Source organism: Chelon labrosus (assembly GCF_963514085.1).
Source record: "Chelon labrosus genome assembly, chromosome: 6".
NCBI lineage: Eukaryota > Metazoa > Chordata > Actinopteri > Mugiliformes > Mugilidae > Chelon > Chelon labrosus.
In genome coordinates, this window is record NC_140342.1 from 25,875,641 (window position 1) to 25,895,425 (window position 19,785).

Consider the following 19,785-nt stretch of genomic DNA (forward strand, 5'->3'; position numbering starts at 1 on the left):
TATTATTATGTGTGCAGAATGTATGTATTCTATATTGGTCATGACTATTTTTAATCATCAGAAATAAATGATTATATTTGTGTTAGTGTTGTATTTTGGCATTTTAATAGATTTCGAAGCTTAAATCTGTGGATCAGGTTCATGCATTAGGATCACATTATGTTCTTAAAAGATAAAAAACGATATATGCTTAAAATGAATCACTCATTTAAAGAGACTACAACTTTAGAGTGAGATTGCTTTTACAATCTATTTGGGCAAAAACCAGACGAGAAGCAAATGTTCAAACAGCACAAATGGTTTATTTTAATTCCACAAGCAGATTCTGTGCCTGTTCCTCGTTACACAGCTAAAATCCACAACGTTTCTTTTAGAACTGAGCTGTGATGTCTGTTGTTTTACATCAACCACACAAAACACTGTTAACACCAAGGAGCCACAGTTTTACAAGGCTTCAAGACAGCAGATTTGAGATGGCCGATGCTCAGTGAGGATGCGATCAAGTTTTTCCCCCCCGTGACTGACGCTGTGAAAAAGTGCAACTGAGGTTTCAGTTTAAACTGGCGACTTATGAACTTGGTAACAAAGTGGCTCAGTGTTGGTAGAAAATGCAGTCGAGCGCAGTGAAACCTGCATAAAAATGTCCGCGAGGAAGAAAACATTATGGGATGAAGGTTAAGACATTCACATTCATGAACACACACAAATGGACATTCTTCACACGAACAACATTTTTTTTTTTTTTTCTGTTCAAACCTGGGATGGATGCTTGTGCTCTTAAGTTCAAACGGATGATGGAGTGCAAGCTTTAAAAAGAAATTCATCCCAAGACGATAACGGCAAAAGAAAGAACGGTCTTCTTAAATTTGACTTGTTTTTGCACAGTAACGAGTTTAAAGGTACGTCAAACAGACTACAGGTCCAAAGACTACAGTGAACGGTCAGCAGATACGTAAGTTCTTCACCTGTATGAGGACATTTATCTCCGTACCAGTAGGTGGCAGCAGTCTGTATTTGTCATTCAAAATGAGAAACAGGAAGAGCTACTGTTAGCTGGAAGGCTAAGAGCGCCGTGCAGAATTGGCCTGAATCATGCTGATCTGTTGCTGTACAGCTCATAAAACACTCATCAGTTCCGTTTCTTTTTTCCTGCACTGCTCCACTGAGCTAATCAGCCAATCAGGTTGCAGAAAAGCCACCGACAGAGGTCCGACTAGTGCCAAAGGTGTATGATACACCATAAAAACTAAGGTCACAGACGCCCAACGATGGTCCAAACAGTCGGCTTGATGGGTCACTCCACTTATTTCCAAAATCCATAAACACAAACGTAGAGAAATGCCTGCTTTTTAAATAAATCATCTGGGATTTAATAATCAACCTGATGCTAAAACCTCTTTTTTTTGCCTTTGCCATCCCAGGAATAAATGAGAAAATGAACTGTTTCATGTTGAATGTCAAACAGACGTCACCCGTCATGAAGCAATGAAATGGATTTACATGAAATGACAAAACCAAAAACGCAAGGTCATCAAGTTATAAAGGCTAATAAAACTGCTGCAGCGGAAATACACTATACAGCCAAACTTTCTTCGTATATATTACAATTTATATCATACAAATGTTACGGTTTCAAAGTAGGAGGATGTGAAAACTTTACATGTGCCTTTTGACGAGTGCTGCAAACATTTTTTTACGCCTGCTGAGATCTAAGCTGTTCTCAGCAAACATGTTTTTTCTAAGGCTTTATTTGTTGTTAGAAATGCAAAAGGCAGCCGTAAAGTGACGCGACATTTACCGTACGTACGTAGAAGCTGAGGGGGAAATGTTCAGCATGTCAATGGAGTGGTAACAAAGCAGTGAACGCTTCACAAATCTAAAGCTAGACTTACAGTTTCAATGATGAGCTGTGCTTGTTCACCGCGGCCCAAACTCGAACCGCTCCGTATTACAACATTTAACACTTTTAATTATTCAGACGACGAACAGTCTCACCAGAATAGACGAGACTTTGTTCTGACGGCGTAAGAGAAATCGCCTTAAAACACACACACACACACACTACAAAAACCTCCCGTTCCCTTAAATGCAGCTTTGGCTAAGTGTTTTTAGTGGCAGTGGAAAAGCAGAGCAAGTGACAGCGAACACATCACGATAACTCCTCAAGAGATCCGACTTTTTTTTTTTTTTTTTTAAAGTACCATAACACACGCAACACACACCGAATCCCCACAACAGTGTTTACACACTAATGACTAAAGGGCACTGCGATAAAACAAGAACAAGGTTCTACAATCATATCAAGTATCGGTACGACGACGACGGGACCGGCACATCTGTGGAAACGTCAGATTAATTAAGTGAATCTCGTTATTCGGACTGAAACCGGACTCGATTACTTGGTGAAGCCTCCGTACAGGAAACGTGTGACCGATGTGGGAGGAGCTTCACTACAGGAACAACAGAATCCACATTAGAGGGAAGCCACAGTGGAGTGGTTTGACATTACTGTACTGTGATACTGGATACTTATCAGACAGAACCTGAACATTTCAGCCACATTTATACAGAAAAACATGAAAAATATATGAATGTGAAACTATTTCTTGCAGTGATGTTCGTTATTGAGCCTCCATCGCCAACAAAATATCTGTTGGGGAAAGTCTGTCTGGAGTCTCTCTGTTGGGAACCGATTCTGCCCCTGCAAAGATCTGCCGGGCCAATCAGATGGTCTGGGGCGGGGCTTAATGTGATGACAGACAGAAGAGTATTCATACACGTCAACTAAACACCGTAGAGTTTTTTTTATTTTCATGTCGACATGGGTAGTTTACTTTTCTTTCTGAGGTACAAATGCACGTTTTAAACCGTAGTATTTATTTATGTAGCGTGGAGTCTGTTGAGAAATGGTAACGCTACTGCAAAGATCTTCCGGGACAATCAGATCATTTGTTTTAGGGCGGGGCCTCACATAGGGATGGACAGAAGAGAAATGCGTAATTTAAGAGCCGTGGAGTTGAATTTGTTCCCAACAAAATGGCTTTGATTGTGTGCAGAGGTATTTATTTCTCTGAAATCAAAATGGATCCCCCAAAAAACATAGTCTGGCTACACTCTGGAAGATGAATGTTGGTAAAATTTGTATAAAGTGATGCACATGTCGTCTTGATTGTTGGGTTTGAATCCAAGAATTCAAATACTGTGTGCATTCCCAATGGAAGAGAAGTTGAAATGTAAAATATAAATAGTTAATAGAAACAGAAACAGGGAAATCTGATTAAAAACATAAATTAGATGAAGAGCTGGAGAATAAAAGTCTTTAACGTGGATTACCTTCCCACATGAAGGTTTAACAGTCTAATAATTTAACGTGCTACTTACGCATTATGAATCCGATTTACACAGAAAAATTAAGAAGAGTCACATCTGTCTGACTAGATCGCGAATTTGTTCCTTTATGCAAAAATTTAATGAACTGCTGAATGTTCAGGTTCAGTCTGACGGTCGTAACTTGTTCCTTTTCTCTTCTTCAGACGTCTTGATATCTCTACCACTCAAGGCTGACGACAAATATTTAAACTGCGACAGCGGTTGGTGAAAATATGCATTAGTTGTGACTAATGACTCCGGGCAAACGAGAGCAGGGGTTCGGTCTAAAATGTGATTATCTTACTTCCTCTGATGATTATGATCAGTTGGGGAATAAACTCAAAGAGGGAATCTACTTTAAAGCTGCTAAAAACCTAAATGGTTAACTGGTCAAAGTTGTCAAGTTATTTCCAGATGTTCAAAGAGACTTGAGAGACGCCATTCTGTGTCCATGTGAAGCAGAATTTAAAATAAATCCTGATCTGAACGATGCAGCAAAGAAGGAATTATATATAAACCCAGCAGCTGACCGTCGTCCTCGTCCAAACGTTGAACGTGTTTGCTCTTAGTGGCACAGATTAGATTTGCAGCTTAAATCAGCATCAAGCAGATATTTCTGCAACTTTACTTATTTAAAAGCGTTTATTATTTTTTTTATTTTGTTTTGTTTTTCTAGAGTTACGTGTCTGTGCTTCTTTGCGTGTTCTGTGTATATTGGCGTTGGTGGTTTTAGAGAGCGTGACATTATCCAGCAGACAGCGAGCGCGACTTCCCTTCTCCGTCCTCTTCCACGCGGCGTGGCGGGACAGATCTCACAGAACATAAGGAGTGAAAAACTAAACCTCCTGGAGGATTAAAAGACGGCTGCTCAATTTTGTCCCGTGGAACATGTGACGAGTTTTCAAACTGAACAAAACGAAAACTACAATTTCCCCCACAGCCGCCTTCTAAACCTACCATTAGGTTTGACACTCCGAGTTTCACTGTAAGGTGACAGTGTGAGGAGGAGGAGGAGGTCATTTCTCCTGCAGCAGGGCGGGGATGTTGATGTTCCAACCGATGGCCTGTCGGTCGAAGCCGCAGGTGAACAGGTTACAGGTGGTGTTGTCTTCACACCAGGCGGAGCAGCACACCATGCGCCGGTGACCCTGAAACACGAGAGGCAACACATCAGCTGTGAAACACTTTAAATAAATCTAAACAAGACGTAGCTAATTAAAATATTACCATGCATGGCTGCACACGGCTCCACATGTGTTTACTTGGAAGCAGGGGGTAATTTTTTTTTTGTATGCGTGTTGATGCACTCGAGGCAAATACAGACTTGATTTGATCAACACTAACAACCCAGAAAATAAACTAATAAACCAGATTTAAAGGTCTGAAAGGTCCGTGTAGGAGTTCGTATGTCCAGTTTAAAGTGGTTTTAGACTCTAAAATAAAATAGAGTTTAGTTGAGTTTCACAGCAAAACAAAAAAAAAAAAAAAAAAGAAGCTACACAAGTGTAAATTTCGTCCCTTAATACACAAAGTAAGAAAATGGAAAGAGAACTAAAGGAGAAAACTGATTATTATTTGATTCATATAAAAGAAGAAGTTTTGACTCAAGGTATCTGGTCGTCTGAATTAATCTCTGAATCTGGAGAAGAACCAGGTTTATTTAGAGCTGGACACAATGATCCATGGACCAGAGAGACCTGGACCAGTGGAGTCACCATGGAGACTACTTCCTGGACCAGAGAGACATGGACCGGTGGAGTCACCATGGAGACTACTTCCTGCAACAGTGGTAACCATGGAGACTACTTCCTGGACCAGAGAGACCTAGACCAGTGGTCACCATGGAGACTACTTCCTGGACCAGAGAGACCTGGACCAGTGGTCATCATGGAGACTACTTCCTGGACCAGAGAGACCTAGACCAGTGGTCACCATGGAGACTACTTCCTGGACCAGAGAGACCTGGACCAGTGGTCATCATGGAGACTACTTCCTGGACCAGAGAGACCTGGACCAGTGGTCATCATGGAGACTACTTCCTGGACCAGAGAGACCTAGACCAGTGGTCAATCATGGAGACTACTCACTGGACCAGAGAGACCTAGACCAGTGGAGTCACCATGGAAACTACTCCCTGGACCAGAGAGACCTGGACCAGTGGTCATCATGGAGACTACTTCCTGGACCAGAGAGACCTAGACCCGTGGTCACCATGGAGACTACTCCCTGGACCAGAGAGACCTATACCAGTGGTCAATCATGAAGACTACTTCCTGGACCAGAGAGACCTGGACCGGTGGAGTCACCATGGAGACTACTTCCTGGACCAGAGAGACCTGGACCAGTGGAGTCACCATGGAGACTACTTCCTGGACCAGAGAGACATGGACCGGTGGAGTCACCATGGAGACTACTTCCTGCAGCAGTGGTCACCATGGAGACTACTACCTGGACCAGAGAGACCTGGACCAGTGGAGTCACCATGGAGACTACTTCCTGGACCAGAGAGACATGGACCGGTGGAGTCACCATGGAGACTACTTCCTGGACCAGAGAGACATGGACCGGTGGAGTCACCATGGAGACTACCGCCTGGACCAGAGAGACATGGACCGGTGGAGTCACCATGGAGACTACTTCCTGGACCAGAGAGACATGGACCGGTGGAGTCACCATGGAGACTACTTCCTGGACCAGAGAGACATGGACCGGTGGAGTCACCATGGAGACTACCGCCTGGACCAGAGAGACCTGGACCGGTGGAGTCACCATGGAGACTACTTCCTGGACCAGAGAGACCTGGACCAGTGGTCATCATGGAGACTACTTCCTGGACCAGAGAGACCTGGACCAGTGGTCATCATGGAGACTACTTCCTGGACCAGAGAGACCTAGACCAGTGGTCAATCATGGAGACTACTCACTGGACCAGAGAGACCTAGACCAGTGGAGTCACCATGGAAACTACTCCCTGGACCAGAGAGACCTGGACCAGTGGTCATCATGGAGACTACTTCCTGGACCAGAGAGACCTAGACCCGTGGTCACCATGGAGACTACTCCCTGGACCAGAGAGACCTATACCAGTGGTCAATCATGAAGACTACTTCCTGGACCAGAGAGACCTGGACCGGTGGAGTCACCATGGAGACTACTTCCTGGACCAGAGAGACCTGGACCAGTGGAGTCACCATGGAGACTACTTCCTGGACCAGAGAGACATGGACCGGTGGAGTCACCATGGAGACTACTTCCTGGACCAGAGAGACATGGACCGGTGGAGTCACCATGGAGACTACTTCCTGCAGCAGTGGTCACCATGGAGACTACTACCTGGACCAGAGAGACCTGGACCAGTGGAGTCACCATGGAGACTACTTCCTGGACCAGAGAGACATGGACCGGTGGAGTCACCATGGAGACTACTTCCTGGACCAGAGAGACATGGACCGGTGGAGTCACCATGGAGACTACCGCCTGGACCAGAGAGACATGGACCGGTGGAGTCACCATGGAGACTACTTCCTGGACCAGAGAGACATGGACCGGTGGAGTCACCATGGAGACTACTTCCTGGACCAGAGAGACATGGACCGGTGGAGTCACCATGGAGACTACCGCCTGGACCAGAGAGACCTGGACCGGTGGAGTCACCATGGAGACTACTTTAGAGAGACCTGAAACTCAGCCACTTCCTGTTCCTATTCACCATTTCTTCCAAACACTAGATGTGACTGACCTGTCTGTTGCTTCGTGGGAGTCGGGCCAGTCGGACGCCGGACATGTCGAACAGCCGGACCTGCCGATTGTCGTGAGGAAGAGCGATGATTCTCTGATTCACCGACACGCTGATCCTAAAGAGAGACAACATCCTTTTAGTCGCTCTGCGTTTCCAGCTTCTTTATATCAGTATAACCGGACGTGTTTGGGTTTTAGAGACTAAATAATTGATCAGAAACATAATCAAGATGCAGCCCTGACAGGGTTTCACGTCTTACACACCTGTTGACAGCAGAGTCGGTGCGGATGGTTGCTATGGGCGACCTCATGTTCTTCAAGTCCCACACTTTGACGGTTCGATCGTCGCTGCCGGACACCACGTTGTCTCCCACCGTGAACACAGCAGACGTCACCGTGCTGGGAAGGAACGCGGAGGACAGGGGGAAAAACAAGTTTGTCTCGTTTGTTTGTTCAGCCGCGACCACTCGTGTTCAGACCGCTCCAAATGTCTTTAGTGCGTCTCAATGTCTGATGTCTAGAGGTAACGTTAGAAACTGCGCTAATGTTGTCAGACGTAGGAAAAGTTAAAATCTGGACAGTAACATGTAGAATCACAGTTAAAAGCACCATTTAAACTGAGAAACTCTGTGTTTTACTCAAATGTCCCGTGATAATGGGGCTTAAATCTGAAGGTTTTCAAAGTTTTTCTATTTCCTAACCAAGCAACAGTAACACAGGATGTCAGGACTGGTAAAGGGGCTTTAAGTCAAGCAAATCTTCATCCAATAAGAAACTCAGTGATTTCAGTGTTTTGAGTGAGCAGCATTAGAAATACTTGCTCATTCATAGATTCTGGATATTCACTGAGAAATAGTCAAAGTTTCTCTTTCTAAATATGTTTCCTAGATCGTACAGTGACATAATAAGACCGTGTATGTGGGACTGACTCGGTGTGTCCCTGGAACACGTTGACAGAGTGGATGGACGGGTCTCTGAAGTCCCACAGCCTGAAGGTGGTGTCTCTGGACGAGGTGACCACCAGACGTTGGGTGGGGTGTGTGCAGCAGTGGGTCAGCTCCTGGTCGTGGCCTGAACACACACACACAAGCACAGAGTGTTAGTCGTAGACGTGCGTTACATCCCTTCCTGCAACTATTTTTTATTTCCCAGCACGACACAGTTTGTCTGTCCCCCCCGTCCCCACAGGACACCCTCAGAAGGCCCATGTCTATGATGAGTCACAACTGTTTTGAAAGCACAAGGGAGACCTACACAATATTAGGTCATAATGTAATGGCTGATCGGTGTAAGTAATAATCCAAAATCCAGTGTGATCTTCTTCCTACCAGTAAGCGAGTGGACCAGCTCTGAGGTCTCCACGTCGTACAAATTGGCCGCCCGGTCCCAGGACGCCGTCACAACCTGTTTGCCCCCCACCAGCCAATCAGCAGCGATCACCACACCCTGGTGGCTGCGGAGAGTCGTGGTCGCCACGCGGATGGAGGGGCAGTCGTTCGGCCCCTCGATCTCGCCGTCGGCCTCGTCTTTGTCCGAGAAGTCCACGTCGTCGTCGCAGGGCGTCTGCTGCAGCAGCAGGACGGAGGGACGGAGGGACGGAGGGACGGACGGAGGAAGAAAGAAGAGTTCAGTTAAGAGAAACGGGCTCAAACAATAGAGAAACAGAAGCTCTGTTCTTTCTTACGCTGATGTCAGCTACGGGCTGTGGAGTCGGCAGCTGCACCATGTATCTCCAGATGTGAGCGGTCTGATCTCCAGACGCTTTAACGGGAGAAAAATGTTAAAACGTTGGTTAGAGTCTAGAAAAACTTCAAGGGTCTGTTCAGGATAACAATGATTTAGAGTTTAAACGAGTAGTAAAATAAAACTAAAACTTCTGCAGAACGTTTTCTAGTTTCCAGTTATTCTTATTTGAGTCTTATTTTTCCTGCAGTAAGTAAACATAAATAAACTTGTCTGCTACTCTTTTGAATCGTTACCTGTTAGAGCCATCTGTTCTGTTGGGTGGAACTTGATGGAGTTGACTGCAGAGGATCAGAGACAGAAGATTTATCACAACACAACAGACACACCGCTGACGTACACCGTGAGCTAACCTTGAGCTTTCACTTCTAAGACGCTTTAATTATCCTCAGACTTTTTGAAATGTCTGACGAGGTGTACGACACCCACACATGTTCCTGTTTAAACCTCAACTCCTCCACCAGGCCTTGGAAACTAAAGACTTGGATGAAACGTCTTCAAGAAACTCAACAAGTGTTTGCTTCAGGTTAATTTTTGGATAAACCAAGACCTGGATGACTGAGAGATGACCTGGAACAATATCATTTTATTTGTATAGATTTATTTCAGTTTTACTTGGTTATTGTTTACATTCATTTTGGAAAGGTCCTTCCTTTTGCGCACCTCTTCTCTCTCAGCTTTCAGGTCTGACGATGCTGGATTTTATGAATCGGTATCGAAGCTTTCAAACAAAGAACAATCTGAATTGTAAAAAACTTTTTTAAACCCAGCCCTAGTTGAATTAAATACTAGAAAATTATTTTTTAGGCCCTAACTCTCTTATCAGTCCACTATGAATAAACAATGTCCTGTACCTGATCCTTGATGCCCCATGTATTTGAGGAGGCACTTTCCGGTCTCAATGCTCCACAGCATCGCACTGTGATCTGTTAGAAAACATAGTGAACACCAGAGTGAAACAAACAAAAAGGATATTTGTGTTTTATTCACATCCAGTGATAAAATCCTGCATCTCAGGACGCATGTATCGACATTTAATTGTTTGGTTTAATGTTAAATTCTGCAGAAAATGAATCACGGCTTAAATAAACCTCCATAAAATATGAAAAGATTCAGATTTGACAATAGATTCAAAGCTTAAACCTTTTCAACGACGTATGCCGACAGAGCAAAGGAAGAGAGAGACCAGAGGAAGGAAGGAACTTACCTGCAGAGGCCGTGCCGAGCACCACGGGCTGGGTCCTGGTGACGCTGAGGTCCCAGATGCCGTCCCTGTGGCCGACATACTCCCTGACCAGCTGGCACACCGCTCTGGACGTGGTCGCTTTGAAGCTGGACACAATCTGACACGGACATGAGAGGAGCGTTAACGCAGAGCACCGGAAAAAATCCCAGCGTCGTCTCTGCCAGGGCTTCTACACAACGCGTCTTAAAACTGAATCCTCCACATGAGTTTACTGTGGCTAATCCAAAACCCATAAACTTTAAGCAGCCATGTCGTGCCACTTATCATTACACCAGTTGCCCAATCATTTTATGATCCAGTTTTATTTCTGTGTAGGAACCCTGGTTTGACCGAGGGAGGAAAGCGGGTCAGCAGAACTGAGAATCACTGAGGAGCGGCTCAGCGGGGTCCTTGTAGTACGCTAGGGACGCTAAGAAGCTCTGGCTGAAGACAGCATTAGTCGTATCAGTGCTGGGTTGAAGCAGCCTGGAGGTCTGGAGTCTCTCCGGTGGGAAGCGATTATGGTCCAGCTAAGATCTGCCGGGCCAATCAGATCGTTTGGGGCTTTATTTATGTGGCGACGGACAGAAGAAGAGACAGAGTGGCTCTGATTTGTTGGAGGACTAGCCAGTTGATGCAGAGGTATTTACTTCTGTATCGGTTGAAACACGAGCCATAATGAAATTACTCTGAGAGGAGCCAAGTGACACCAGGCTTCAACCTAGATCTGGTATCTGTTTCAGTACTGTCAATGCAAAACCGCAACCGAAAGATTAAATAAATAAATAATAAATAAAATGTAGAAATATGCAAAGTTATGGGGAGACACGTCAGTAGTTTTTTTAAAGTCATGTCGACAAGGTTTGGTCAAAGTGTTTACATTAAAGATGGGGATGATACAAACAGGACTCGAGGTTCGTTTTGGACACAGACCACTAAACAAGTTCCAACTGAAAGGGAGGAGGAGGAGAAGATAAAGAACAGCGTCATTCATCTGACAATAAAAACCTGAGGAAACAGAACGTACTGTTTAAACGTTTGTGATGATGAGATACCGCTGCTGCTGGGCACGGGGTTAGCAGCAGCTGTGGGCGTTTGTTAGCTATTCATTTATATTCAGTGTTGATTTCAGTTCAGATGTGAAACGGATGCAACGGGTTACATTTAAAACGGCAGCGAGGATGTTTTAGGAAAGCACTGCAGAAAAAAAAAAAAAGCTTCAAGTCAGGTGCTGAGCAGTGAATCTAATGCTCTATAGTTTGTAGCTTCAGTGTGCGGTCAGCCACAGCCATATCAGGAGTTTGATTTTTAGTTTTTTTTAACTACATTTAAGCCTATTTCATTGGGTGAGATGGGTGGGGTCCACCCTGGACAGTTCTCCAGTCTATCACAGGGCTAACACAGAGAGACACTCACACCTACGGCCAATTTAGAATCACCAATGAAACTAACCAGCTAGGGATGCACCGAAAAATTTCGGCTGAAAAAACGAAAATGCACGTTTGCTGCGGTTGTTCCTTGCATCATCACGACATCCTGTTTCGGCTGAAACAAAAAACAAACAAACAAAAAAAAAACCTAAAAACAAAAAAATGGCCCAAAAGTGCATTTTCGGTTTTTGGCCAAAAATTTTTCGACTTTTATCGCCGAAACAACACGTGCAAGCAACAACCGCAGCATTTTTCGGCTTTTGGACGGAAATTTTCGGTGCATCCCTATAACCAGCATGTCTTTGGACGGTGGGAGGAAGCTGGAGAACCCGGAGAGAACCCACGCAGACACAGGGAGAACATGCAACCCCTTCTTGCCGTGAGGCATCAGAGCTGACCACCACACCACTGTGCAGCCCCTGGCTACGTTTACGTGGACAATATCTGTTTAAACTTATTGAAACTGACCTTAATTTCCAATTTAACTGATGAGGTATGTTTACGCACAAAGTAGTTCTGTCGCTATGGAGCGTGGACGTGTTAAATCAAGTTGGTGGCATTGATTGATGATGTCCTACTGCCACCTCACCAAACATCCACGCTGTAAAATGTTCTAATTTCTCTCTGTATATATACGTCTTCCACACAGCAGACATGTTTAGTCACGTGACACGTTTTGGTTCTTCTTCTTCTTCTTCTTAGCCAACTTCCATTAAAACAAAAGACAAAGAAGACGTTTTGACTCTACAGGGACCTAAAATGAACAATTGCAGAAGATCAGGCTGATCGGATCATTTTAAAAATGCCAATAGGCTGTTTTTATTCTGATTATTAATGGCCATGTAAACGTAGAAACTGAGAGAGTCCGTTACCCCCAGAAGAAGTGGAGGACGTTCTCCAAATGCAGGTTTTAACGGTACAGAGAGGCCATGGTATTATCTTGAAGCTCTAATATCAATCTGGGTTCATCAGGTTCATTTCTAGTGATTCACTTAAGACTTAAAATGTGTAAAATGCTAAAATTTCATCAAGCTGAGTAATCTGAAGGGGTAAACATTTAAAAATCTGATATGGCTGAGCTCTGTTCCACACAAAGTTGAGCAATGATCTAAAGCCTTGAGTTGTTTTTTCATGATTTAAGGATCAAAAAGCATTTTCTTAAGGTGACAACAGCTTCGTGTTAAAGATGTCTCCAGCGTGTACCATTATGTGAACGCCAATGAGAAGCTTTAAAACCAGAACTGAACGGATTGCAACTTAAAAAGCACCGTTAGTGAGATAATAATAATTAAAAAAAAAAAGTTTTATCTCACGCAGATGGAAAAACAAAAAAGAGCTTAAACTCCTACATTTGAATGACCAAGTCTCGTGGGGAGGGAGTGTCGACCCCCTGGCTGGGCTGTTCATGCATATTGGCACACAAGGGGGGAGAAATCAACAATTTACCCATGAGTCTCCACCCCACAACTCCCAGCTGGTTACGCTGAAGTTGCGGGATCCGCCAACTCTGGCGTGGCAAGAATTTGAACGCGGCTACGAGCAAGAGGGTGAAAAACAGACAGCAGTTCTTCTCTTTAACATTCACAAGCATCTCATCTCACACTGACGAGACCTTCTCACAGTTTTAGTACAAAGATCAAATCTGACAAATCAACATTTTCTGTTTGCAGCTCAGCACAGCTCAACATCCACAGTTACCGTACAGATGAATCAACACCTCTGATCTGCAAGTAGATCTTAACATACACACATGTGCCAGTTCGTTAGGTACACTAGTGACCTAGGAGCCTATCCCATTATTTAAGATCAACACTATTAACACATTTTTTGACTAGGAGGGAAAAAGAAAAACCCTGATTTGTTTATCATTTGTTTCTTACCTTGCTTGTAGAAGCCTTGTAGGTCGTCTTCAGTTTCTGAGACAGCTGACTCGTGCTGTGACTCGCTGTAAATCAGTGGATTCAAATAATTCTTAAAAACAGATCTGTATCCATCTGAACTTGTAAAAATGTAAATGTATGACGACCCACCTTTTGTTTTTAGAGCTCCTTTAGCCAAGTCCGTCCCTTCGAATGTCTGTCCCTCTCCTGTCAAGCGATCGTTGAGCGTTTCGATTTCCCTGCGCACTGAAATGACAAACACGTGTTCAAAGATGCACAGTTAAAAAGAGTCTGAGCTTTATGTTTAATGGATAGAGAAGTGTTTTAAAAGCTAAACGGGGAGACTCTAGTCAGGACAAAGGATTTAACTTTGCTCTGTACCAAGTTACGTCCCAGATTATCTGGTTATATGAGATGTTTACAGATCCAGGATTAAACCTCCCAAACTGATCGCCGACTCATCTGAGCCCCCAAGATTAATATCAACCATGTTTTATATAAAACCTGGACCTCAATAAACCTGCAAATGATTCTTTTTGCGCAAAGAACAACAAGTACATTATGAAAATGTTAACATCTAATGAACAACCTGAAATGTTAGTGCAAATAAGTGTGATTTCGGAGCATTGCTGCCATCTACTGATTAGTTCTGGGTCTCAGTGTCGTGTTATGTCTGTAACTGACTAAAACAATGGAACAGCAGTTAAAACTCTTTACAAATTCACGCCGTGGGCCAGATTAGACCGTCTCTGGTGGACCGGTTATGTACGCTTGCCTGTGTGCACGTTTGAGATTCAAGAGAAGAATTTCTGCAAAGCTTCCGTTAAGTGTGTGATGCAACCTGATTTTAAAAATGTGGAAGGAGCTCATGCAGTCTTATATCCTGTCTGCAAGTGTGAACAAACAAGAGCAGAAGTCTGACATGTGAGCACTTGTTGGATGCATTAAAACAGGACGAGCTCCTGCCTCCGTTACGACTCACATTCCAGGTTTTCTATGTAGAGGTTTTCAAACTCCCGCTCGATCTGACTGAACAGGTCCAGCAGATTGCTCCTCAGAGACAGCGGCAGCTTGGAGTCCTGCGAAGGGGGAGAAAGGAGAATATTAAACAACCAGGAAACATGTGAGACTACCACTGAGGAGAGGGTCTTGCTAGGGGACAGGCTATATAACACAACTAAACCGGTGATCCTGACGTTCGGAACAAATACAAACTCCTACACAGCAAGCTTTCACACTGCAAAGCGTGTTTCTGCAACAAAGCACAAGAAACGCCTCTTATCGCGCAATAAACCTGGAGGAAGGAAATAAGAGTTAGCTGCTGTTTCAAAGTCAAACAGGAAAGAATAAATAAAAGTTTTAATAGAAGGAAAGAGTCGGTACAGAGCAGAGGGGATGAGACGGCGCCTTACAAACGCCTGAATGTGTTTTTAATAGGGCCTATAAACAAGAATCACCAAATATTCGTGGCATAAACTTCCCTACATTTTACAGTGAAGCATCTCTGAGTGTTATTTATGTTTTAGAGAGGAAAAATTAGTTTTTATGAGTCTTATGAGTCACAGTCCATCCATGATGAACGGCTCAGTGTGTGGAGCTGCCTTTGTACCTGAGCACAGTGCACTCGGCCTAACGCACGCTCGGCGCCGGCAGCTACATTTAAGTAAAAGGAATCAGTCAAGTGTGCTGCTGGCTTTCACAAGCTGAGAGGCCACGGAGCAAAATGCACAGGAATAAAAGGGCTGCAGCATAAAGACGTAAAGAAATCTACGTTTAAAGATAGAAGCATGAACGCTGGAACATGTTTGCATAAGAAAGTGAAGAAGGACTCGCTCTGACCGTTATATTACAGCCTTGAGTTTAAGTATAACTGAGATTTGCACTGATGTCAGGTATAGGATCTTTCAAATGAAGACCCAGGCCTATTATTGGTCATAATGTTACGGCTAATCGATGTACATAACAGCTGATGCGCAAAACAAACTAAACTACCAAAGAAAACTGAGCTCTAAATGTTTGCTGGAACATTTAGTGAATAATATTTCTACGGGGGGAGTTTAACCACACATAACCTCCTCTCCACGCTACTTAAAACTAAACCGCACCAAAACCTACACGACTAGATCTAGCAAGTCTAAAAACTATCAGAGGAGTCACGCTACTGTCTGAAACACGGCTCGCTAGACGCCTGAAAACTTACCTCCATCCTCATGAAGGACTCCAGATTATCAGAGGACTGGGACCAACAGGGGCCAGAGTGAAAAACAAAAAGTCATGAGGAAGGGATTACGCCACGTTATTTGGGTATAAAAAAAAAAAGAAAGAAAGAAAGAAAGAAAGAAAAAGGGGCGCTGGGATCAGGTTTTTGAAATCCAGAACAGCTCTGTGCTCATAAACTCCACAGGGACGGAGGTTCAGACTCAACAATCACAACACATTTACTTTAGTTTAGAATATTTAGAGGGTTTTTTTAGCAAGTTAAGGACCTATTAAAGTAAGAGTCAATCGAGGATGACGCTTTTTTTACTTCCCACAAGTGTACTGGGGAGGTTTCTTTAAAAGGCCGACCTCGACGCAGCGGGACGAGCACAGGTGCTACTCATAACGGTAACGAGTGTTTCTCCTACTGAGACGTGTTTACATCCCTCGAAACGTCACTCAGAGCTAGAACTTTATTTATGAAGCGGTTCTGCTGCTGTGGAGCGTCAAATCTGCAGGAAATGAAACAGAAGAAGAAGAAGAAGTAGTTTTCCCCCAAACTGTGTTAATAATGTGTTAATCTCAGTCTGATTAATAAAACTCCTTCAGGTCGGTCTGTTCCGAGCGAGGACGTTTTATTCACTGGAAATTTTAAACGTCCACGTAAAGTGCGACTACATTAACGCTGACTAACTAAAATAAAGTGATGTTTTATTTTACCAGACGTAGGCGACTGAATTCATTAGTATTTTGAAGCTTGACTCACGCTGAAATGAGTCAAACCCTACACTTCATTAGAGTCTGCATCCCTGCAGTAAATCAACTCCAGCCATCCATAAGCGCGAGCTGCAAAACGCATCAAATCCTTCTGTTTTAACTACTGAATTAAAGTAATCTCGCTGCAATCGCGCAGTAATTGCGGCGCGCTTAAGCCAGCGACGCTACACAAACCATTTTGTGTTCTCTAAATGGCTGCATTAAAACCTAATTGGCTTAGGCTTACAACTACACAGCTTACGGGCGCTGGCAGCAGCAGCAGGACAGCGAGCTAATGATGACAGCGAGGAGGAGGAGGAGGAGGAGGAGGAGGAGGAGGAGGAGTGACAGCTGGAATTAGAGGGAGGTGAAGGTAGCTCGCTGTGGTCGTGTTTGTCCTCTCGGTGTAACTTCTCCTCACCTGTCCCTCCAGCATGTCCCTCTGCAGGCCGGAGCGCTCCTGCTCGGTGCTGTTGGTCCGCCGGATGGACAGGCTGTGGGACTTCCTCTTCTGCTTCGCCTGGCGTGCGGCCGCGCTGCTCCCGCTCTCCACGGGCATCCTGCCGTCCAAACCTGACGTAACCACAATCTGGAAAGCACAAACAGAGAGGGAGCGACCTCAAGGTGAAGAGAATTAATCTCGGCTGAAAGATCCGACTCCTTCCAGCTCAGCGGCGAGACGACAAGACGACGGCGGCTGCGTTTGGCAGCTTCCATGTGTGAAATGACTCAGTGAACGAGCGTAATAAACCCTCGGTGGGAACCTTAAGGTGAAACACGAGGGACAACTGGGACAAAAACTGAGAAGTGTGCAACAATACGAGAACCTCCTCTTCCTGTTTCTCTCGTCTACATTCAGTGTTTTGTTGGCAATGTTGAAACTACACACAGGAAACAACAACTTTAATTATTTATGTAGCTGAAGGGGAAACAAACCACTTCATTATATCTTCTACTGATTAATCAGCTCATTAAATATCTTCAGATTCTGACATTCAGTTTAGGGATTATTTTATTCAATTCCTTTTTTAATTTGCTCTAGAAAAACATCTTCACATTTTCTGCAGAACTCAACGTGTTGCTTATTATCGGTCCAAAAACCAAAACGCATTCAGTTTACAATCATTCCTACTGGAGAGGAACCATTCTTTGGCCTTTTTGATTAGTTAATTATATTATATTTATCTCATTTTAAAGGTCAATAACAGGTGGAACCAGATTTCTGTTTTTTACTTTGTTAAATTTCATAAATCATTCAAAGGGACTTGCATCTTAATCGTTGCCGTGTTAACGTCAGCATCTTAATTTGTCTCTTAACTAATCCCACACTAATACACCGATCAATACCCTCGTTTTAATGCATTATAAATGTACGCATTATGATAACAGGTCTAGCTTTAGTGGTGGTATAGTACAACTACTTTTATTTACCTTCATACAGCTTGAGTTACAGCCATCGCTGTGTTAATTACAAAAGATAAATGCAAAGAAAAATTAACTAACAATTCAGAACAAAAAGTGATTTCCCCTTTTAAACGAGCTGTGGTTGGTACAAAATAAATGTTTGTCTACCTGCTAAAATAAATGGGTTTTAGGTTTAAGTTCAAATCTTTAACATAAGAAAAGAAGAGCTTCCATATATTTTACAGCTGTTTATCCTTTAATATGTACGTGTTGGAAAAATACAGAGGTTCAACTGTTGCACAAGATATTTTTCTTTCATCTTCTTATTAAATATTAGAGGAAAGGTCCCACAGATGAGGCACCGATGCTCCCAATCTACAGCTCCTTTGTTATGACTAGCTGATTTCTAACAAGGCCGTCTCTCTGGAACCGTCTCTAGGTCAGGACGTCCTGTATAAAAGTGAATGTAACCTTAATATCAGCAGTCGATTCTGTACTTATGTACCGTAGTGCATGTGTCGGCTCCTTTAGAACGAGCCTCCAGTGACTCTGTCAGTCTTGATAAAATAATTTCTGTCTTATCCACTGGGTGCTGAATAATTTTAGAGTTTAAATACATTTCCCGGCGTTTAGCAAAACTGACGTCTATGAATACTCACTTTTACTATGATTATGTGTCTTTGGGTATAAACCTGATAGTAATAAATATATCTCACTTCTTCATAAAGGTTTTAATCTTTCTGTAATCCCAAATATAGTGAAACAATGCTCCTCTGTCTCCTATGTTTTTGTTGCATTGATCCTCTTTAGCTATTAATATTAATTTAAGACGTCTTGAAGGCCACTTTCTGATCTTCATGTGTAATATCCCAGCTGTAGATTTTCTTCCCAGGTGTTTAACTCAGAGTCAACAAGTTGTAAATGTCTGATTATCCTTATTTTTCAATGAGTAAACACTTTAAGGGTTTAAAAATTCCCTTAGGAAATAAATAAATGTTGGTCATCTTGATGTGATATGAATCTTATTGTGATTTCCACATAAAAACAGGGATTGCAGGACTCATTCATTCATTCATTCATTGATCTATCTGTTGTGTGTCAGGGTGAAGGGGTCGTTGTTGTGGATGTTCATATCCCAGTAATGACATCTTTAAGCTGCCTCCAGCTGTCACAAGGAAACCGGTGAGTTATATTTGCCCTTGAGCTGACATAAGTAGGTGTCAGAGGGCTAAGCCTATAAATACACCTGCTGCTTTTCATTTATATTATTCTTTATATCTGTTTTGTAGTAATAATAAAAAGGTGCCTTAGCTGTCAGACAGGACCCTGACTGACTGTTAGTTCCTCTTACTGAACATGAAGATGTAAGGGCAACGAAAACGTTAATTCTGCATTTATTTATTTTTATTAATTTTTTTTTTTAAAGAAAACGCGTTAGTTTAAGGGAATACCGACTCAAATTCTATATCTAAGACTGTACATTAGCATTAGCAACCGTGTTAGCCTTGTTACGCCGATGAGCTAAAGGGGGAAAAGGCTAACGTTAGCTTGAGGCGCCGAGCATGCTAATGGGCTAACGGTAAAGACGGACCTGCCCCGAACACGGGAGACCAAACTTACCGGAAAAGTCTACAAATACAGCGCTTTATTCCGGGATGATGAGGGGAATCCGGCTATTTCCACCATCTTCTTCGGTGAACGAGAACGCTGCGCAGGTTTTGTCCCAATAAAAAAAAATCCGTGTTGACAGTTGACGGGCACCGAGAAAAAGATAACGAAGCCAATTCCGGCCCGAGGATTTTCGCAATAAAAGCTGGAGTCGCTTCACGCTGAGCTCCATTCAAAAACTTGTATTTTTTAAACTTTCTTGACGATTACCACATACACGCAAATTAATCCGTTTTAAAACATTTGTCCTCATATAAATAAAGAAAATCTTAAAAGTCGGCATGTTAAAAACCAAGTTCCGACAGAAAATCACAGTTTACTGCACCTCATTTGGCAATAAAAGCTGGAATCGCTTCACGCCAAGCTCCATTCG

General features: G+C 43.4%; 1 protein-coding gene across 3 annotated transcripts; it reads right to left on the bottom strand.

Moving 5' to 3' along the window:
• Nucleotides 1–207: 207 nt before the first annotated feature.
• Nucleotides 208–19,501, bottom strand: LOC311489305 (WD repeat-containing protein 37). 3 transcript variants are annotated; one of them, XM_084546327.1, is made up of 14 exons: nucleotides 19,365–19,501; nucleotides 16,762–16,929; nucleotides 14,368–14,464; nucleotides 13,536–13,631; nucleotides 13,386–13,450; nucleotides 10,058–10,193; nucleotides 9,705–9,776; nucleotides 9,087–9,131; nucleotides 8,792–8,868; nucleotides 8,436–8,670; nucleotides 8,037–8,178; nucleotides 7,372–7,506; nucleotides 7,109–7,223; nucleotides 208–4,517 (listed from the first exon to the last, which is right to left on the bottom strand). In XM_084546327.1, exons 2-14 carry the CDS (start codon nucleotides 16,897–16,899, stop codon nucleotides 4,386–4,388), a joined length of 1,485 nt encoding a protein of 494 aa, XP_084402453.1. In that variant the 5' UTR covers nucleotides 16,900–16,929; nucleotides 19,365–19,501; the 3' UTR covers nucleotides 208–4,385. The 3 variants fall into 3 exon arrangements, with proteins under 3 accessions (XP_084402453.1, XP_084402452.1, XP_084402454.1); XM_084546326.1 differs by having other exon boundaries at nucleotides 209–4,517; nucleotides 8,436–8,673; XM_084546328.1 differs by lacking the exons at nucleotides 16,762–16,929; nucleotides 19,365–19,501 and adding an exon at nucleotides 15,586–15,683 and having other exon boundaries at nucleotides 209–4,517; nucleotides 8,436–8,673.
• Between the last annotated feature and the right edge of the window lie 284 nt (nucleotides 19,502–19,785).